This window comes from Suncus etruscus, chromosome 12 (genome assembly GCF_024139225.1).
Source record: "Suncus etruscus isolate mSunEtr1 chromosome 12, mSunEtr1.pri.cur, whole genome shotgun sequence".
Classification (NCBI taxonomy): Eukaryota; Metazoa; Chordata; class Mammalia; order Eulipotyphla; family Soricidae; genus Suncus; species Suncus etruscus.
The window spans coordinates 32931074-32951504 of NC_064859.1; the positions used below are offsets into that span (position 1 = coordinate 32931074).

At 43.3% G+C, this 20431-nt stretch overlaps 1 protein-coding gene and 1 long non-coding RNA gene across 2 annotated transcripts in view; one reads left to right on the top strand and one right to left on the bottom strand.

Annotated features, from left to right (window-relative positions):
* The window catches only part of LOC126024368 (uncharacterized), a 59383-nt gene that overhangs the window by 31415 nt on the left and 7537 nt on the right, over positions 1-20431 (top strand). The window lies entirely within an intron of this gene.
* The window catches only part of COMMD1 (copper metabolism domain containing 1), a 111275-nt gene continuing 109287 nt past the window's right edge, over positions 18444-20431 (bottom strand). The window contains exon 3 of the mRNA XM_049784756.1: positions 18444-18664. Coding sequence (XP_049640713.1) covers positions 18557-18664 — 108 coding nt within the window. The 3' untranslated portion in view covers positions 18444-18556. The remainder of the gene's footprint in view (positions 18665-20431) is intronic.

Genomic DNA, 20431 nt, shown 5'->3' on the forward strand with positions numbered 1-20431 from the left:
TAATAAGTAATTTAAAAAAATAAGTAATTAAAAATAAGAAAACAAGTAATAATTATGTCATCTGAGAGACTTCTCAAAAATCTCCCAAAAGAACCTCCCTATGACCACCAATTCCATTCCTTGATATCTATCTCAACATGGCCTTGGAAAGGTATTTGCAACTTTCTTGTTCCCCATGGCCTCAATCTCTCCCTCTTTGATACCAGAGCTGTGGCCATCTGAAGAGGTGCAAAGGTGTTGGTGTATGGAAAAACAGAAACCAGAGCACACTGGGAAATAACCTGATTTTATTTCTACAACCTATAATTCTCCAATAAGGCCTCCACAGCAAACTAAGGAAAGAGAGCAGTTTAACTCAACACATAAAAATTAGTATTGAGGGCTGAAGAGATAGTATAGTGAATAGAACAATTGTCTTTTTTTTTTTTTTTTGTGGTTTTTGGGTCACACCCAGCAGTGCTCAGGGGTTATTCCTGGCTCCAGGGTCAGAAATTGCTCCTGGCAGGCACGGGTGACCATATGGGGCACCGGGATTCGAACCGATGACCTCCTGCATGAAAGGCAAACGCCTTACCTCCATGCTATCTCTCCGGCCCCCAGAACAATTGTCTTATAGATGGCTAACCTGGGTTCAATCTGTAGCACCCCCAGTGAGTCCCCAACCACTAACAGGAGTGATCTTGAGTATAAGGCCAGGAGTAATCCCTGAACAATGCTAGATGTGGCCCCCAAACAACAACAAAATATTAGTATTTAATCTTGAACAGAATGATGCTGCAGAGGATATATCTCATCACCTTAGACACACCTGCAGAGAGCACTGGTTTCTGATGGACAGATGCCTGAGCAGGTGGGAAGACAGGAAGGTACACAGCAGGAAAGCAGGGGAGCAGGAGAAGACGCCTGCTTGAGAAAAAAAGCTCTACTGTTCATCTTCTGTTTCTGAGAAATTTTACTTGCAGGATAAACCTGGGATGAAGAAGGCCGTATGTCAGGCAGCTCAGAGAGCATCTCCCAGGTCTGGCTAAGGCAGAAAAGCCCAGCAACTGCCTGAGTGAGATTGGTTGCTTGGTCAGCACCAACTCAACTCAGATCTACAGGTTTTGTCTCCTGTCTGTTTTTTTCCCCCACAAAGAGCTTTCATAGCCAAGGTTAAGGTCTGCAGCTGATGCTGAGGAGTCTGTATCACTGTCACTCTCACCTCAAGGTACTTGAGGACTGGTGCAAAGCTCTTTGCTGTGAACTACCACCTACCACCAGGGTGATCCCTGAGCATAGATTTAGGAATATGCCTTGAGCACAGCCAGTTGTGCCCCACACTCCCCCACCCACGAAAAAGAGAATGCCCAGAGTTGAATGCCCATATGTTTAATAAACACATATTTAATGAAATGCTCATATCATGGAACCAGAGTGATAGCACAGAAGTAGGGCATTTGCCTTGCAAGCGGCATCCCTAGGATGAACCTGGGTTCAATCCCCGACATTCCAAATGGTCCCCAGAGCCTGCCAAGATCTATTTCTGAGTGCAGAGTCTGGAGTAACCCCTGAGCACCACTGGAAATGGCCCAAAAACTAACAAACAAAAATGCTCATATCAAAAATAGATAAAGAACTTGCAAAACAGCAATAAGAAAACAACCTAATAAAAACGGGCAAGGCAGGTCTGGGAAGGTAGTATAGTAAGTAGGTAGGTCTGACTTGTACCTAGCAGACCAAGGTTCAATTCCTGGTACCTCAAATGGTCCCTGAGCCCACCAGGAGTAATTAATAAACATAGAACCACCTGAGCACCACCAGGTGTGGCCCCTAAACAAATAAATGGTCAAGAACAAGAGAAACAGTAAAGCAGTTAGTGCCCAATCTGGGTGTGATCTCCAGCACCCTTATTCTCTAAATAAATTGAGAGTTCCTGGCGGTCTGCAGCCCCCCAGGACGCCAGCAGCGCTGCACCCTCCAGCCTGTGATTGGATCCACTGACCTGACTAAACCATGGATTTTGGAGCCTGCTTGACCATCATTTTTGGGGGACACAACCCTCCCAAAAAGATGGGCAAAATATATGAAGAAATTCTTTACCAAATAAGATAAAGAAATGGCAAATAAACACGAGACTATTTTAGGCTATTCTTTTTTTTTTTTTTTTTTTTTTTTTGGTTTTTGGGCCACACCCAGTAACGCTCAGGGGTTACTCCTGGCTATGTGCTCAGAAGTTGCTCCTGGCTTGGGGGACCCTATGGGACACCGGGGGATCGAACCGCGGTCCGTCCAAGGTTAGCGCAGGCAAGGCAGGCACCTTACCTTCAGCGCCACCGCCCGGCCCCGGCTATTCTTTTTTTAAAAAAAAAATTATTTTTATTCTTTTGGCTTTTAGGACCACATCTAGAGGCATTCAGGGCATATTTGGCTCTGTGCTCAGAGATCTCTCCTGGCAGGCTGGAGGACCATATGGGATGCTGGAGATCGAATGCGGGTCAGATGTGTGCAAGGCAAATGCCCTCCCACCTGTGCTATCACTCCAGCCCCCAATTTTGAGGTTATTCTTAAAATAATCAGAATGACTAACAATATCAAGGCTGCTGCAAATGTGGAGAACTGGGACTCTTATAGTTGATAGATAATAACTATTGGAAAATTGCAGCAACAGTTGGGAAAAGTTAGTTTCTTACAGAATGAAACATCCCACTCCATGGGCCCGGAGAGATAGCACAGCGGCGTTTGCCTTGCAAGCAGCCAATCCAGGACCAAAGGTGGTTGGTTCGAATCCCAGTGTCCCATATGGTCCCCCGTGCCTGCCAGGAGCTGTTTCTGAGCAGACAGCCAGGAGTAACCCCTGAGCAATGCTGGGTGTGACCCAAAACAAAACAAAACAAAACAAAACAAAAACAAAAAAAAGAAACATCCCACTCCTTGATATTTATTTGAGAAGTAAAATTTGTACTCTCGGGGCCGGAGAGATAGCATGGAGGTAAGGCGTTTGCCTTTCATGCAGAAGGTCGGTGGTTCGAATCCCGGCATCCCACATAGTCCCCCGAACCTGCCAGGAACGATTTCTGAGTGTAGAGCCAGGAGTAACCCCTGAGCGATGCCGGGTGTGACCCCAAAACAAAACAAAACAAAATTGTACTCTCTCATACACACACACAACCCCATGCAAATGTTTATCGTGGATTTATTCATAATTGCCTGACACTGAAACCAACTTCACGTCCTTCAGTTGTTAAAAGGACAAACAGAATGTGGCCCCTCTCTATACAAGGGGACCCTACACAGCAATTAAGAGGGGTAACAACAGACAGAAAAAAAAACTGATTATTCTTCAACATCACCCACTTCCTCCTAGGGCAGTGCCTGCTTTAGGCCTCTTCCCACATGGTATGTTCCTATGAAAACAGACCATCTGCATCCTACATCTGAGGGATACCAGGAAGAAGCCACCTGGGAGAATTAAGTGTGAGTTTTTCACTCATCTCAAAGGACAGCGAAGGGGAGCCAGAGCAATAGCACAGCAGGTAGGTTGTTTGCCTTGCACCTGGCCAACCCAGGTTTGATCTCCAGCATCCCATTTGATCCCCTGAGCCTCCCAAGAGTAATTTCTGAATGCAGAGCTAGGAGTAACTCCTAAGGGCTGCAAGGTGTGGCCCCCAAACCAAAAACCAGAAAGAAAAAAAAGGGGGAATATTTTTAGGGGAGAATTAGTTTGGGATGAAAGCTCTCCATCTTTTCAGGGCAGGGGCGAGACCCTGTAAAATGGACTTATTGCAGACTTTAGTGAATTGGGCAGTGCTGGTATATGTAAGCTTCCTGAAGCAAAAAATCATGGGTCTGAAAGAGAACACTGCTGTGTGACCCAAGTCTCTAGCAAAAAGGAAAAAAGTTGAGATCTCAGAAACCTCATTCAAAGTGAGGATTGGGAAGATAAATTTCTGAGAAATAAAGGCAAATTAACTGATTGAGCCAAGATGTCATTTATTTATTTTCTTTGTGATAATATCTTTGTTGTTTTTGCTGCTGCCGCTGCTTTTGCAATGCTGGAATCTCATCTAGTGGCATTCGGAGTTGGCAGTGGGGAGAGCCATACCCGGTCATGCTTAGGGACCCTCCGGTGTCAGGAATTGGCCTCAGAGCCTGCAACACCAGGCATGTGCTTTACTACTTAAGTGACATCCCTGGCCCTGGTTGTATTTTAGGAGTTTTAAGAGAAAAAGCAATACCGACCTGTTTCTCTTTTCTTCCCTCTTACCAAAACCAAGCAGAGAAGAAATTGGACTTCCAAGGTTCTGGCATGTCAGGACACAAGAAAGACAAAACTTTGGGGACCTTGTTGTGGAATGTTTTCTGCATGATGGACTTAAACATATGGAACACACACTCAAGACTTGTCCTATTGTGATCTGTGAACTGGCTTTTGGCATTTCTCAGGTTCCAGAAAGGAAGAATGTGGTAACGCAGTGGAGCCTGGTCTTTGTACTCTGACAGATTCCACCTTAGAAATCTCTTTCCTTGGGGGATGGAGTGGTAGCACAGCGGTAAGGCATTTGTTTCCCTTACACGCAGCTGATGCAGGACAGATGAGAGTTCAACCCCTGGCATCCCATATGATCCCCTGAGCCAGAAGTGATTTCTGAGCACAGTCAGGTGTGACCCCACTCCAGTGCTGCCAGATGTGCCCTCCCCAAAAAAAAGAAAGAAAGAAAGAAATCTTTTTCCTTCAAATTGCCCACATTCAGAGTGGAAAAGCCTCCTAACTCCTGTGTCCTCTCCAAGTTATCCAGTTATTACCTACAGGGATCAAAGGTCTGAGGAGGGGACTCGTTCATATAGCCTTGCAGGTGGAAGGCCCTGGTTTTGACCCCTGATATAAAACAAAGAAGCAAAAAAGGAGAATTTGGGGTCCCGAGTGGTGGCACAGGTGGTGGGGCATTTGCCTTGTTAACCTAGGAAGGACCGTGGTTCAATCCTCTGGCGTCCCATATTGTCCCCCAAGCCAGGAGTGGTTTCTAAGTGCATAGGCAGGAGTAACCCCTGAACGTCACCAGGTGTGTTCCCAAAACCCCCCCCCCAAAGGGGAGAATTTGCTCCTTTCTTTCTTCTTGGCTTCCTGCATTTCCCAAGATCAAATCCAAGTCCTAGATCAATGGTCAAAGTACCCTCTAAGTCAAAATTCCTTGACTTCTTTATGGCTTTGTTCTTACCGTCCACTATTATCCACAGTATCCTAACTGCTGCCAAGTGCTCCTCAAGCTACTGCATCCCTGTAGACTGACTTTTGTCTCAAAATGTTCTTTCTCTCCAGAACCCTGATCTCTCAAGACCCCTAGTTGTTTGGTAGGAAGAGGTTAATTTGGGCTATACCTAGCAGTGCTCAGGGCTTACTCTCGGCTCTATGCTCAGGGATTACTCCTAGCAGTGGTGGTGTTCTTGCGCATGATCTTTTCAGCCCCAAACTGAACAACTCTTGAAGAAACAACTATCCATAAGCTTCCTCCTAAATGGCCACAGTGAAGGTTCTGAGTACCAATGGGGAAGCCCTCTCTTATTTGTGGGGCCCAATTACTGCTTAGTGGCCAGGACCTCAGAGCAGCCTAACACTTCTCCCTTGGGTACTGGGGGTGCCCTATGGAATATTCAGTGTGATTAAGCTCCTTTACAGCTCCTGAAAGCACTGACAAGATGATCTCCCTCTTTTCTCTGCATATAAACTCCAAATCAAAATACTATGAAATGAAAATCAGGGTTCTAATTTTTTTTTTTTACCTATGACTAGGGTAGTTCCTTTCTTATTTAAAATGTCATAAATCTCTCAAACGGGTTTGGGGATGTGGTTTAGTGTTGAACACATGTTTGAATTACATGTTTGCGGCCCTGGGATCAGTCCCTGGCACCAACACAAAACTGCTCAAAAAAAAAAAAATGTTGGCTTAGCTGAAAGCACATGTTAAATTTTGACTAACTGGATGACTTAGCATCTGGCAAAGAAGGGGGAGAAACAGACCATGTCTGAAAACAGAACTGGATAGCAATCTCCAGTCCTCCAAACACCAGGATAAGATAAGGAACGGAAGAAAAGGACAAGAAGTTAATCACTACTGGCTCTTTCTGCTCCTTTTAACAAATCAGGCCCACAGTTAATTGGCTGCATTTCCAAGTGTAAAATTAGGTGTGGCCTTTGATGTGAGAAAAAGGCCCAGCTGTGGTTACTTGGCAACATCTCTCCCAGGGCCATACAGCACAGCAGGGACTTGCAGGGTCTTGTCCTTCGCAATGGTTCCAGGCTGCTGGCCTATAGGGGCTGTAAGTGGAGCCTCCCTGAGTTAGGTGGCCCTGGAGATTTCTCCTATTCTGCGGGGACCTTCGAGTCCAATTCCCCTTAGCTTTTTAGTCAACGGTTCCCTAGGTGTACAGGAGAGGAATGGGATTGGTTTGCTAAACATTTACATTATCCTTCCCTATTTACTCATTTTGTTTGAGGGCAAACCAAAACCTGTTGGTGCTTAGGAAACTGACTATATGTGGTGCTGGAGATTGATTGGGCAGATGTTAGGCAAGCCTCTTAACCCCTTTAATAGCTCTCTGGCCCCCATGCTTCCCCATTTATTAAAATGTTATGCATACATATAATGACAAGAATGATTTGCTTTTCCTACCTGTCTCAGCAAAGAAATTGTTTGGGTTTGAAAACTCATCATGTTCATTATTTATTTACTGCATACGAATTACTTATCTGGCTTTTTAAATACTGGGAAGGGATTTTTCTCTGCACTCCTACAAACCATTTTAAAGTGGCAATCCACCACCCAGCAAACGGTTGCAGCCATACATTCCATGGATCCCACAGGCATTTATGAAGTGATATGCTTTCTTCCAGCTCAGAGAGAATGGTTCCTGTGTGGTCACTGAAGGCCACAGCCAGGTGGTCTCTCTGTGCCTAGAGAAGTTGGAACTTCCCCTGAAGCCACTGATCTGGCCAATCATTCCAGGTCCTTCTGGCACCCTGGGGAGAAGGAAATGTTGTATGTCATCTACATGTTCTTGGACTGATATTGGTGGACAGCAAATACGAACCCTTCAAAATAAGTTCAGTTTTGCACAGAATAACAACCTATACTCCTTTTAAATCCCCCACAATGGAAAACTGCTTTGAGAAAAAGAGCAAAATTTCAAAAAAAAAATTGACAGACAAAACCAACCCCTCTAAGGAGATGAGGTAGTTCAGATCCTTCACAGTCAAGCAAGAATAAGTTTCCAGCACTTTCCTTACCAGGGAAGGCTCAGACACTGTCTCAGGCCTTGACTTCCTAGGGAGAGCAGGGGTGTGTGGGGGAAGGTTAGGGGTGGGGTTTGTGCAGAGCACCGCCCTCTTCAGTTAGCAGTCAGATCTTCTTTCTCAGCTATGTTAGCTTTGTTTGTATTCCCTGGAAAAACAATTGCACTGGCTCGCCTTCCTTTCCTCTCCTCTCCGATTATAATTTGGCATCAAGAATCTGAGCTTCACACCACAAAAAGTAGTGCATGCAGTAAGGGGAAAAAGCTACACTAAGAACCATCATGACAGTCTAAATGAGTGAGAGAAGTATGTATCATACCTGTCTCGAATACAGGCAGGGGTTGGGAAGGAGGGAGGGGGGTCATTGGTGGTGGGAATGTTGCACTGAGTGAAGGGGGGGTTCTGCTTATAACTGAAACTCAACTACAATCATGCTTGTAACCATGCTGCTTAAATATTTTTATAAAAAAAAAAAGAATTTGAACTTCAGAGGCTAAACAGGTATGATTCAGATTTAAAATACCCTCTCCCCTTCTGGGGCCCTGTCTTCCAGCAAGACGGGCAATGCTCGGGCTCTGTGGTGCTGGAGACCACCAGCTTCCAGCATCACTCTGATGGTGCTTGGGGTCTCCAAAGGCTGTGTCAGCAATGCTCAGGCAACCACATAGTAGGGGAAACAGAACCCGAGATCGCATGATCCCTGTTCTATCTCCCTGGACCTCCAAAAAAACTCTTGTTTATTTGTACCCGACAGTGCCTGGGAACGACTTTGGGTTTAGTGCTTCGAGGTCATTCCCAATAATGCTCAGGGAACTATGCAGAGTTAGCGATGAAATCTGGGCCTCCTGCAGGCAAAGCATGTACTTATTTAATCCGCTAAGTTATCTCGCCAGCACAAAATGTTTTTTTCTCCCTCATTTGACTTCTCTACTCTGGCCTAGAATATTCTGCCATTCTGTATGTTTACTTGATTTTTTTTTTTTTTTTTTTTTGGTTTTTGGATGACACCCAGCAGCATTCAGGGGTTACTCCTGGCTCTACTACACTCAGAAATCGCTCCTGGCAGACTCTGGGGACCAAATGGGATGTAGAATTTGAACCACAGTCCTTCTGCATGCAAAGCAAACACCTTACCTCCATGCTATCTCTCCGGCACCTATTTACTTGCTTTTAAAAGCTTTTCTTTCAAACCTTTCCTAATTCCAAACTCCTCCCAACTTTTCTCTTAGCTGAAACTCTTTTGCACCACTTGATCTAACACTTAATTCGCACTGACTTGCCTTGCTTGTAAATGGCTTTGTCACTAGTTCCGCTTGCTAAGGAGACAGTGTCTAATAGCAGTGATGAAGCAGCAGCGGGTGGGGCACGCACAGGCTCTGCAGCCTACTCTGGGTTCTTTTCATATGCTAGAGCTTGTCTTACTCCCCAATGTACCTACTGAGTTAGGTGCTACAGTCTCATTTATTACAAATGAACGGAGGCATACATATATTACCTAGGTTTACCAAGGTTGCATGCATGACTAGTAAATCAAAGTCAAGATTAACCCAGATTAAAACCTTTGGGTCTCTAAAAGATGTTTGTGTTTCTGGGTCATACTCAGGGCTTACTCCTGTCTCCCTGCTCAGGGGGATCCTCTCTGGTGCTGGGGATCAAACTTAGATTGGCTGTGCCCAAGACAAGCATCTTATCCTTTGGACTACCTCTCTGGCCCACTTTAAATTATGTTTTTAAGATACTACTGGGGCTCAGGTGCTTGTCTTATACATCATTAATCCTGGTTCCATCTTTGCCACGGACAGTGATCCCAGAGTGCAGAGCCAGGAGTATGTCCAAAATAGAAATGAACAAACAAAAAAGTAAGAAACCTGGTTTCTATTTCTCAGCACCGTGAGTAGACCATGTGATGAAAACCATAATTAAAAAGGAAGCAGCTGCTACAAGAGAATTCACTGAAGAAACTGCTGCAACTAATTAAGAGCCAAGGAAATCTGCCTTCCTGGGCACTGTAGCCTGTGGAAACCCCGTGTCACAGCATGAGAGAGATGGCACTGAGTGGCCCATAAGGCCAAAGCCATCACAATCAGTACTATTCTCCACGAGAGCATCAACAGCCTCTGCAGTCTCCCTAGGACACAGACAGTAAGTGACCCTGACTTCAGAGCCCCAAACACATCTCACAGTAAGTGGGACTATCCACAGCAGCGGGGGACAGGATTTTTGTTTGTTTTTGGGTCACACTCGGCAGCGCTCAGGGGTTACTCCTGTCTCTACGCTCAGAAATCTCTCCTGGTAGGCTTGGGGGACCATTTGGGATGTCGGGATTCGAACCACCGTCCTTCTGCATGCAAGGCAAACTCCCTACCTCCATGCTATCTCTCCGGCCCCATATATATATATATATATATATATATATATATATATATATATATATATATATATATATATATATATATATACTTTTTTTGGGGGGGGTCACATTTGGAAGCGCCCAGGGGTTACTCCTGGCTCTACGCTCAGAAATCTCTCCTGGTAGGCTTGGGGGACCATATGGGATGTCAGGATTCGAAACACCATCCTTCTGCATGCAAGGCAAATGCCCTGCCTCCGTGCTATCTCTCTGGCCCCATATATATAAAATATATATTTTATTTTATTTATTTATTTTTTTGGTTTTTGGGTCACACCGGCAGCGCTCAGGGGTTACTCCTGGCTCTAAGCTCAGAAATCGCTCCTGGCAGGCTTGGGGGACCATATGGGATGCCGGGGATTTGAACCAATGACCTTCTGCATGAAAGGCAAACGCCTTACCTCCATACTATCTCTCCGGCCCCTATATATTTTATTTTTACAAGCACACATTACTCTTTTGGAGGTAGAACAGAGAGAGGGCAGACATACCATAAGCTCTCTTCCTTGGACTGGAGCAGATGTTTCCCCATTTTTGACAAGATAAAACAGGTTCTATAGTAAAAGTTCACAAAGTGGTGATTCGAAGATTCCAAGATCAGGGTCAATCTCAGCCACAGTTCTAAAAATAACCCTACAAGGAATCACACATACACACACATATAATAAGCCAAACTTATTTTTTATTTTGTTTTTATTTTTGTGTGTGTGTTTTTTGGGTCACACCCGGCAGTGCTTAGGGGAAACTCCTGGCTCCATGCTCAGAAATTGCTCCTGACAGGCACGGGGGACCATATGGAAGCTGGATTCGAACTGATGAACTTCTGCATGAAAGGCAAACGCCTTACCTCCAAGCTATCTCTCCGGCCCCCAAACTTATTTTTATTTCTAAAAACATAAATATTAAAACATGTTTTTAAACTCTTTTTTGTCATTGCTTTCCTTTCAAATGAACCATTCAATCCCAGGTTCCAGGTTCCTTCTGAACAATCAACTCCCTATTTTGCCTCTCCCCTATTTGTGTTTCCTGTGATCAATAGATCACAAACCCTGGCAGGGAACAGAAAATGAGCCACGTGGAAGAGAAACAAAAGGCCTAATTCACATCCTTGGTGAGTAAACGATTAGAACACCCAGATTTTTACTACCCATTTATGAATAGGTTTCCGTCCTGTACTCTGATCATTTCTGTACTGAAGAAGTCATGTATGCCAGCTGGTACCAGTGAGTGCTCTGACAGGAAGCAGTACCAAGCCAGTTGGTTGTTTTGTAACCGGGTTTACAACGCACAGTCCTGATAGCTCGTAGTTCAGGGCAAGGGGCCACGCTTACATAAAAACTGCTGTTTATTCCATTTGGAGGTTAAAAAAAAAGAAAATGTAGACTGTGCAACTAGAATTAAGCCTAAATATTCTATATTTGGGTTTCCCTTCTGTTGGTTAAATCCCATCTAAAATATTCAAAGACTTTGGCTAGAAATGTAGACAGCTAAGAATCATAAGGTGGCAGCTGCTCAGTCCCTTCAGCTTCCTGTTCTCTTTAGAAAATACTCAGTCATCTCTGGCCTCTCACTTCCTATACATCTGTGTCCTTGCACTGATCTCGATAGTTATTGTTTTTTCTTTCTTTTTCTTTCTCCCTTCCTTCCTTCCTTCCTTCCTTCCTTCCTTCCTTCCTTCCTTCCTTCCTTCCTTCCTTCCTTCCTTCCTTCCTTCCTTCCTTCCTTCCTTCCTTCCTTCCTTCCTTCCTCCCTCCCTCCCTCCCTCTCTCCCTCCCTCCCTCCCTTCCTCCCTCCCTCCCTCCCTCCTTCCCTCCCTCCCTCCCTTTCTCCCTCCCTCCCTCTTTCTCTCATCCTCCTTCCCTCCTTCCTTTCTTATTTTTTTATTTTTGGCTCATACCCAGTGGTGCTCAGGGGTTACTCCTGGCTCTGTGCTCAGAAATCGCTCCTGGCAGGCACAGGGGACCACATGGGATGCAGGGATTCGAACCATCCCTCCTGGATCTGCTGCTTGCAAGGCAAAAACCCTACAGCTGTGCTATCTCTCTGCCCCCCCCCCCCCATTTATTTTCTTTTAAAAGTTTTTACATGGTCTGAGAGAATAACTGCCAACTGTTAGATTTTAGAAATTCTATGCTTTCTACTGCCTTCTAGCATTTGGGGGAGAATGGGTTAACTTTAAAAAATGCTTTATTTTTGAATCATTGTTAAAAAAAAAGGAGAAAAGGAAGTTACAAAAAGGAAGGACAAGGTAATAATGGTAGAATTTAGGCCATGACTGATGAGCTGATAAGAACCTGAGCTTCGAAGAAAAGCTAATCCTGAGAATAAGGTCAAATCCTTTGTTCCTTATCAATATGAAAAAACTGATATCTGAAGTTTCTGGCTTAATTCTAAAAACAACTTTTGGTTTGTTTGGACTATTTCTAAGCAGGGTGAAATTAGAGCACTTACAATCTCTATAAAGCCTGATTCAGGCTGAGGATTATTTTTATTTTGTCCCATATTTCCTGAACTCAAACTAAAGTGGTTTTTAACCTTGGATTATGGAGGTAGGAAAAACAGTAGAATTTGCTGGAATATTTAGGCCACTTTTCTCTTTTAATTCTCTTTTCCCATATATTTGCTCTGTCCCCTGGGAAGAGGTCTTGGTTTAAATGTCTCTTCCAAAATTTACAAAATAAATAAAATAGGACATAAAATATCCAGTTAGGTTAAAGGGGAAGTGATGCTTAGATGCTCAAGGAACTCAGCACATGTTGAAGTCCTGAAGGAGGCTTGGGTTTTTGATTTCTTGCACCTCCTGGAGTGAGTCCCAAACACAGAACTGGGAATAATCACTAAGTATTACTGAGTGTTGAGGGGAAAATACTAGCAAAAGATAAAACAAATGTTAAAAAAAAAAGGAGTGATTTGTTTCCACACTTTGGTAGAGGGATTCCAGATGGGTAGAACCTTTCTGAAGAGCAATTTGGTAAAGTTCATAATCTTTAAAACTTGTCAGAGAGATACCATGGAGGCAAGGTGTTTGCCTTTCATGTAGAAGGTCATTGGTTCAAATCCTGTCATCCCATATGGTCCTCCGAGTCTGCCAGGAGCGATTTCTGAGCATAGAGCCAGGAGTAACCTGAGCGCTGCCGGGTGTGACCCAAAAACCAAAAAAACAAAACCAAAAAAACACAAAACTATAGATTCCACATTTTGTTTTGCCTTATATTTCTATGTCTTCCTATAAATTGAGAAAAGAAAATAAAAAGTGGGTGGGACCCAGGGGCCACGTGGTCTCAAGTGCACTGAGTGAAAAAAAAAAAGGTCAGAACTAAATACCCAAAGTCAAAGTCAACAACGGAATCAAGAGACTCAAACTATAACAAGCTAAACACAAAATGGACTTGTTACACTGAAAGACCAGGGGCCTAAGGGTGGAAAATACAGGGAACTAGGGTGGAGGGAGGTCAACACAGATGGTGCGGATGGCCCTAATTCATTGTCACTATGTACCTTAAATACAACTATGAAAGACTTGTAATTCGGGCTCGGAGAGATAGCACAGAGGTGTTTGCCTTGCAAGCAGCCGATCCAGGACCAAAGGTGGTTGGTTCGAATCCCGATGTCCCATATGGTCCCCCCGTGCCTGCCAGGAGCTATTTCTGAGCAGACAGCCAGGAGTAACCCCTGAGCAATGCCGGGTGTGACCCAAAAACAAAACAAAACAACAAAAAAAAGAAAGACTTGTAATTCACAATGGTCTCAATAAAAGATTATAAAAATAATCCCACAAAACTATAGATTCCATATTCAGGAATTTATAAAAGCAAAGTCACTCTTCTCCAAGCAACTTTTTTTGTTTGTTTTTTGTTTTGGGTCACACCCAGCAGCGCTCAGGGGTTACTCCTGGCTCTACGCTCAGAAATCGCTCCTGGCAGGCTCAGGGGACCATATGGGATGCCAGGATTCGAACCACTGTCCTTCTGCATGCAAAGCAAATGCTCTACCTCCATGCTATCTCTCCAACCCCTCTTTCTATATCTCTAAAGTAAATTCATGAGTGATTTAAACTATTCTTCTTAGTACATTATATATTTTCACAATAGACTATAGTAAACATAGTTCTATAATAAATTCCTTGGTGATCAGAAATAAAAAGATAAATATGAAACACAACAAACCTATTCAGTCTGGGCCCGGAGAGATAGCACAGCGGTATTTGCAAGCAGCCGATCCAGGACCTAAGGTGGTTGGTTCGAATCCCGGTGTCCCATATGGTCCCCCGTGCCTGCCAGGAGCTATTTCTGAGCAGACAGCCAGGAGTAACCCCTGAGCACGACTGGTGTTGCCCAAAATCAAAAATCAAAAAACAAAAACAAACCTATTCAGTCTAAGACTGCCTGCATTCAAAAGTTTAGTTTTAAATATGAAAACTATTTTTTAAAATATTATTTCAGCAGCAGTAGGGCGTTTGTGTTGCATGTGGCTGACCCAGGACGGACCTTGGTTCCATCCCCAGCACCCTATATGGTCCCCCAAGCCAGGAGCAATTTCTAAGTGCATAGCCAGGAGTAACCCCTGAGCGTCACCGAGTGTGGCCCAACCCCCCCACCCCCAATTTTTTTTTTTTTAAGGCCAGAGCAATAGCACAGAGGTAGGACTTTTGCCTTGCACATGGCCAACCTGGGATGGACCCGGGTTCAATTCCCTGCATCCCATGGCCCCTAACCTGTCAGGAGCGATTTCTGAGCACAGAGCCAGGAGTAACCGCCAGGTATGGCCCCAAAACCTAAATAAATAAATAAATAGTCTAAAAAAACTAAAATAAAATATTATTTCTAAATTTTTTAATTTAAAAGCAATGTGATTTACAAAGTTATTCATAATTGAGTTTTAGACATACAATGTTTCAGCATCACCAGTGTCAACCTCCCAATGTTCCCAGAGTCCATTCTATGGCACCATCACCCTGCCCCAGCCTGCCATCATAACAGGTCTGTTTTTAAGTTTGGAACAATTGGTTCTTTAAAAAATATTATATATGTACCATGTATGTGTGTATATGTGTATACACACACACACACACACACACACACATATATATATATAATCACTCAATCAGTCTGCTAAAGGCTTTAATTGTGTCTGAGTCAAAACCAACATGGTGTTACAGTTGTTTCCAATCACACCTGGAACCCTGTTACCGGATGAGGTATTCTTCCTCCACTTTACACCAGGAGATACTATTTAATTTTTCAGTATCATATGACAGTAACCCTGGGTATAGAAGAGCAGGCTTTAACAATTCTTTGTTACTCCTAGAGGGGTTGGGGTGACATATGGTATGCTAAGGATCGAACCCAGATCAGCCATATGCAAGGCAAATGTCCAACTCATTGTGCTATCACTCCAGCCTCAAGAACTGCATCTTTGAACGTTATGTTTCAAAGGCTGTGAGGGTTCTATATTAGATGACAAATCTGTTCAATGAGGACACAGTACAATGTTATGCTTGATAGTTTCCTCTGCTTAGAATATTCTTGGTATTTAGTACTATGTCTACTAGAAACTAATTTTATACTAGTTCTATTTCTCTTTTTTTGGAGGGGAAGGGAGTGGCTTGGGCCACATCTGGTAGTTCTCATGTTCTTATGACTTTCTCCTCACTCTGCTCAGAGATCACTCCTGGTGGGGCTTAGAGGGCCATTTGGGGTGTTAGGGATCTAACCTGAGGTGGGTGGGCCACACACAAGGCAAGTAACTTCCAGCTATATTCTCTCTAGCCCTTACACTAACTTTCCTGAATACATTTTCTTGAAGAGTTTTTAATTGTTCTGGTTTCGGGCCTCACAAGGCAGTGTTCAGGGGTTACTTCTAGCTCTGTCTCAGAGATCACTCCTGGCAAGGCTTGGGAGACCATATGGTATGCTGAGAAGTGGGTTGACCATGTGCAAGGCAAGTAGCCTACCAGTTGTAGGTTCAGGCTACCAGCTCAGGCTCTCTCTTGGAGAGATTTTATTTGATGATGTGGGATGAATTTTTTTTTTCATACTTTTTTCTTTTTTTTTTTTTTTAATAATATGATTTTTATTTTGATCATCGTGGCTTACATATTGTTGACAATATTATTTTAGGTACATATTTACATAAAAGCAAGGGGGATTCCCATCACCAGATTGTCTTTACCTATACCTCCATTTTTGTCCTCCCTCCCATTTCCTCTTCCCTCACCCTCAGGGCGGCTAGAATATGTGGTCCCCTCTGTATCTGACCCACTACCTAGTAGTCTTGCACCTGTTTGGTCTTGATGTCTCCCTTATTTCCCCCTCTAACTGGAGGTAGGACTAGTTAGTTCAAGATGGATGGTTTTGTTTGAAAAAGAGAAAAGAAATAAGCTGGGGTAAGAGACTAATATGCCGAAAATGTGCGGAATCCTTCTAGGGGCTCTCATCAACGCTTTGAGAGATCAAGGAGATAAAGAAGGTGAAACACTCCCCCCGTACCAAAAGCAGTGTCAAATATCCAGTGAGGATTCCGGCTATATCGATTAGCACCACAAAAAAACAAGCAAACGAGAAAAAAAAAAAAAAAAAAAAACAAACAAAGAAAAACAGACAAACAAAAACAAAAACAAAAAAGAAACAAACAAAAACAAATCAAAACGAAAACCGCTATGGTCTTGAAATAAGAAACATGGCATAGCACATAAAGAAAGGAAAGAAAAGAAGAGAAAAAAAAAAAAGTATAACTGGGGACAACAATTTCAATAATCACACCCAAACAGAGAAATCTACCAAAGATAGGTAGGTAAATAAAAATAATAATAATAATAATAAAAAATGAAGATAAAAAAATAATATATATATAAAAAAATAACCGAGGTTTTGTACTTTTTTTTTTTATTTTTGTTTTTTTCCCTCCTGCCCTGGCACAGTAAATATTGGGGTCATTCAAAGAGGAATTCACTTGGCCTAAGAAATATGGGGTTTCTCCGTCCTTGGAGTATATTGTCATGGGATCAACTATAGACTCTGCTCAGGCTCATTTATTTTCCCGGTGGTGCTTTTGTGGTGTGTGGAAGACTTCTGCCCTGTCCTGTGTGATACACTCAGACCTCTATGTCTAGAGGTCTCTGTATCTGCACGGATCCTGAGGTGGGACTTATGATGAAGTCAGTCTTTGTGGTTCTTGAGGTTCCGTTCCTTCAGTGTCATTTTAATCCATCTTCTGTGGATGTGGGATGAATTTTATGAGGTAAAAACATGTCCTCACATTACCTCAGTAAAACATTTTCCTATTCCCACAATCTTGACTTGAGGTAAGTCAAGATTCACCTTTTGGGTTCCCTCTGATAGGAGGAGCAGATAGGTCATATACTGGGAGAAGGAGATGGCTCAAATGATTAAAATACATGCTTTCATATTGGAACTTCACTTCAATCTCTCCCACAAGCACCATGCAGAGTCAGAGTGGACCAAAAATAGGAGAGAAAAGCCCATGTTTCTTAGTAGTTAAGGTCAAATCAGATCCTCCAATATAAGCCGGAACCAATTCAAATGCCACAATCCCTTTCAGAAGCTTCTCCAGTTTATGTTTTGCTTTGCAGGGGTGAAGATGGAATGGAGTGAGGTGATCTGGGCCAAAAGGGTAGTACTCAGGGTCTACTACTCCTGGCTCTGTGCTTGGATCGCTGGCATTGAACTAGTGTTAGCAGCAAGCAAGACAAACACCTTACCCTATACTGTCTCTCTAGCCCCACATTTCAAGTTTTACTGGAGTCAGTAAACAACTTCAAGATTTTTTGTTTTTGGGCTACATCTGGTGGCGCTTAGGGATTACTCTTGAATCTATGCTTAGAAAACACTCCTGGTAGTCTTGGGGAACCAGATAGGATGCCAGGGATTGAACCTGGGTGGACTGTGTGCAAGGCAAACGCTCTACCCACTATGCTATTGCTCTGGCCCCACAACTTCTAGATTAAGCAGAATTAACACCTTTAGGTCTCCACTTAGGTTACATGGCACAGCTTTGTGTTTACATGATTCAATATTTCTTCCTCCTTCCCTAATTCTAGCAAGACTTATCAGGGTTGTTTTTGTTTGTTTGTTTGTTTGTTTGTTTTTGGTCATGCCCAGCAGTGCTCAGGGGCTATTCCTGGCTCCATGCTCAGAAATCGCTCCTGGCAGGCTCGGGGACCATATAGGATACCAGGATTTGAACCACCTTCCTTCTGCATGCAAGGCAAATGCCTTATCTCCATGCTATCTCTCCTGCCTGACTTATCAGTTTTATGGGGGAGGTTTGGGCCAAACTCAGGAGCTGTTCAGGAGCATATGGTACGGAGATTGAAACCTGGTAGGCAACATGCAAGGCAAGTGCTTTACCTCTTGTCATGTATACATTTTTAAAATCCTACCTAGGAATAAGTCAGCGCAGCAATCAATGCTAGAATCCAAATCTCTAGTAATAGATCCTAGAAACTTTTGCTTTTTGTATTTGTTTTTGAGGTGGCCACAAAGTGGTGTTCAGGGGTTTCTCTCGGCTTGGTGCTCAGAGCTCACTCCACAGTGCTCACGAAGTGTCAGGGATTGAATCTGGCTCAAGTATGCAAAGCATGTGCTTCAGTCCTCTGGAGATTTCCTATGGGGTATGAAAGGAATGCTATAGGAGTACCTCTGCAGGATAAAATATAAAAGCTTCTCAAAGAAGAATAAATGTTAAAAGTGAATGAAAAGAGAGAAAGGGGAAAAAAAAAATCCCAGCACGCAAAGGCAGGCAAGATTGGAATTTGAGGATTTAATATGATCTGGGAAAAAAGCTTTTGTTTTCTTAAACAAATCAGTGGGGAAGGATCATGAACACCTTTGCCTCAGAGCAAGTCCGTCTTCGCTCAGCTAGGCTGCCTGCATCAGAGTGCTGATACTTTCTTCTACTTCTGAGAGCTTCTTCAGGACTTGGTTGACCTTGACCTCATCCAATTCCAAACACAGAAATTCAGATTCCTGAAAAAACATAAAACAATGTTTAGAAAAGACCCTTAAGATAACCAAGCCAAAGTCTGGTGCCCCAGCAAACATGGCTCAGACCTCAAGACCAAAACATTTTTCTCAGCAAAGCACACAGTGGAAGAAGTTCCTAATAGTGCCCAGGGGCCACACCTGGCTTTGTGCTCAGGAGACCACATGCAGTGCTGTGATTCAAAGTAGGTTGAAGTCACAGCCCTTTTAGGCAGCACTTTAATCTTTGTGTCCTCCTGGCATACAGTCAAAGTATTTCCATGAGGTTTCTAAGAGAGTAAAAAGATATACATGGGACTGGAGTAATAGCACACAATAAGGCATTTGCCTTCCACACGACCCACCAGGACAGACACAGGTTCGATTCCTGGCATCCCATATGATCCCCTGAGCCTGCCAGGAGCAATTTCTGAGCATAGAACCAGCAGTAACCCCTGAGTGACACCAGATGTGCCCCCCCCCACAATAAAAGAGTATAAAAAAGGTATACAAACATCAGGTATTCTTTTTAGGATAAGTGTGAGAAGCTTTTCGTGTCTGTCATTTTTTGATACCATAAGTCATTTTAAAGTAAATATTTCTAGTTTGAAGTGATGACCCCAGGGCACAAAACATTTAAACTGTATCACAGAAATCAGAAAATTTAGTGTCGAATCATAAACTCCCAGCTCTGGCTGACTCAGAAATCCATGCTGTATTCTAACTACACTCCATGGTGTAACAATAAAAGGATTCTGCAATAGCCTGGAAATCAATAAAACTTGTACTTAGCACTTAACCAGTATGTGACAAGTCATGACCAAGTTGTTGAGAAAGAGAGCCAGATTCAGAAAGATAACAGCCTTAAACATTTCTCCCACCTTCCCACTTTCTGAAAGTCAACTCTCCCAAGACCTCCCTTGCACAGGGTCCTTCAGACACTGTTAGAATCCAAACTAGATTAGGTAGATTATAAAAAAAAGGTCTCCAAAATATGGCAGCAGTAATTTTGCGCGCGCGCACACATACACACACACACACACACACACACACACACACACACACACACACACACACACACACACACCAATTAGGTAAAATATGTTTCAACTAAGTCTAATTCTATGTATCAAAGAGTAATGATAATCAAGATTTCTAAGAACAATAATATAATTTCAGAACAGTATTTTTTTTAGATTATATAATCTAACGGCTCTGCTCTCAAGGTAATAAAATTGAGGCATAATAATAATGAATTATTAAAAGACATGTTTGCTGTCCTGCCTTTTGATATTAGGCCCATCAATTCTCTTTTCATAACATTTTCTTCTTTAAATATCTAACATTGGGCTGGAGTGATAGCATAGAGGTGCTTGCCTTCCATGTGATCTGCCAGAAGTAGCCCCTAAAGCTGGAACAATAGTACAGCAAATAGAGCATTTGCCTTGCATATGGTCACCCAGGTTCTATCCCTGGGCATTACATATGGTCCCCAGCACATCCAGGAGTGATTTCTGAGCACAGAAGAAGTACTGCCAACTGGCTACAAAATAAACCAAAAAGATGGTCTCTTGGTGCTGGAGAGATAGCACAGAGGTAGGGCTTTGGCCTTGGCCTTGCATGCAGAAGGATGGTGGTTCGAATCCCAGCATCCCATATGGTCCCCAGAGCCTGCCAGGAGCGATTTCTGAGCATAGAGCTAGGAGTAACCCCTGAGTGCTGCCGGGTGTGACCCAAAACAAAACAAAACAAAACAAAAAAAGATGGTCTCTG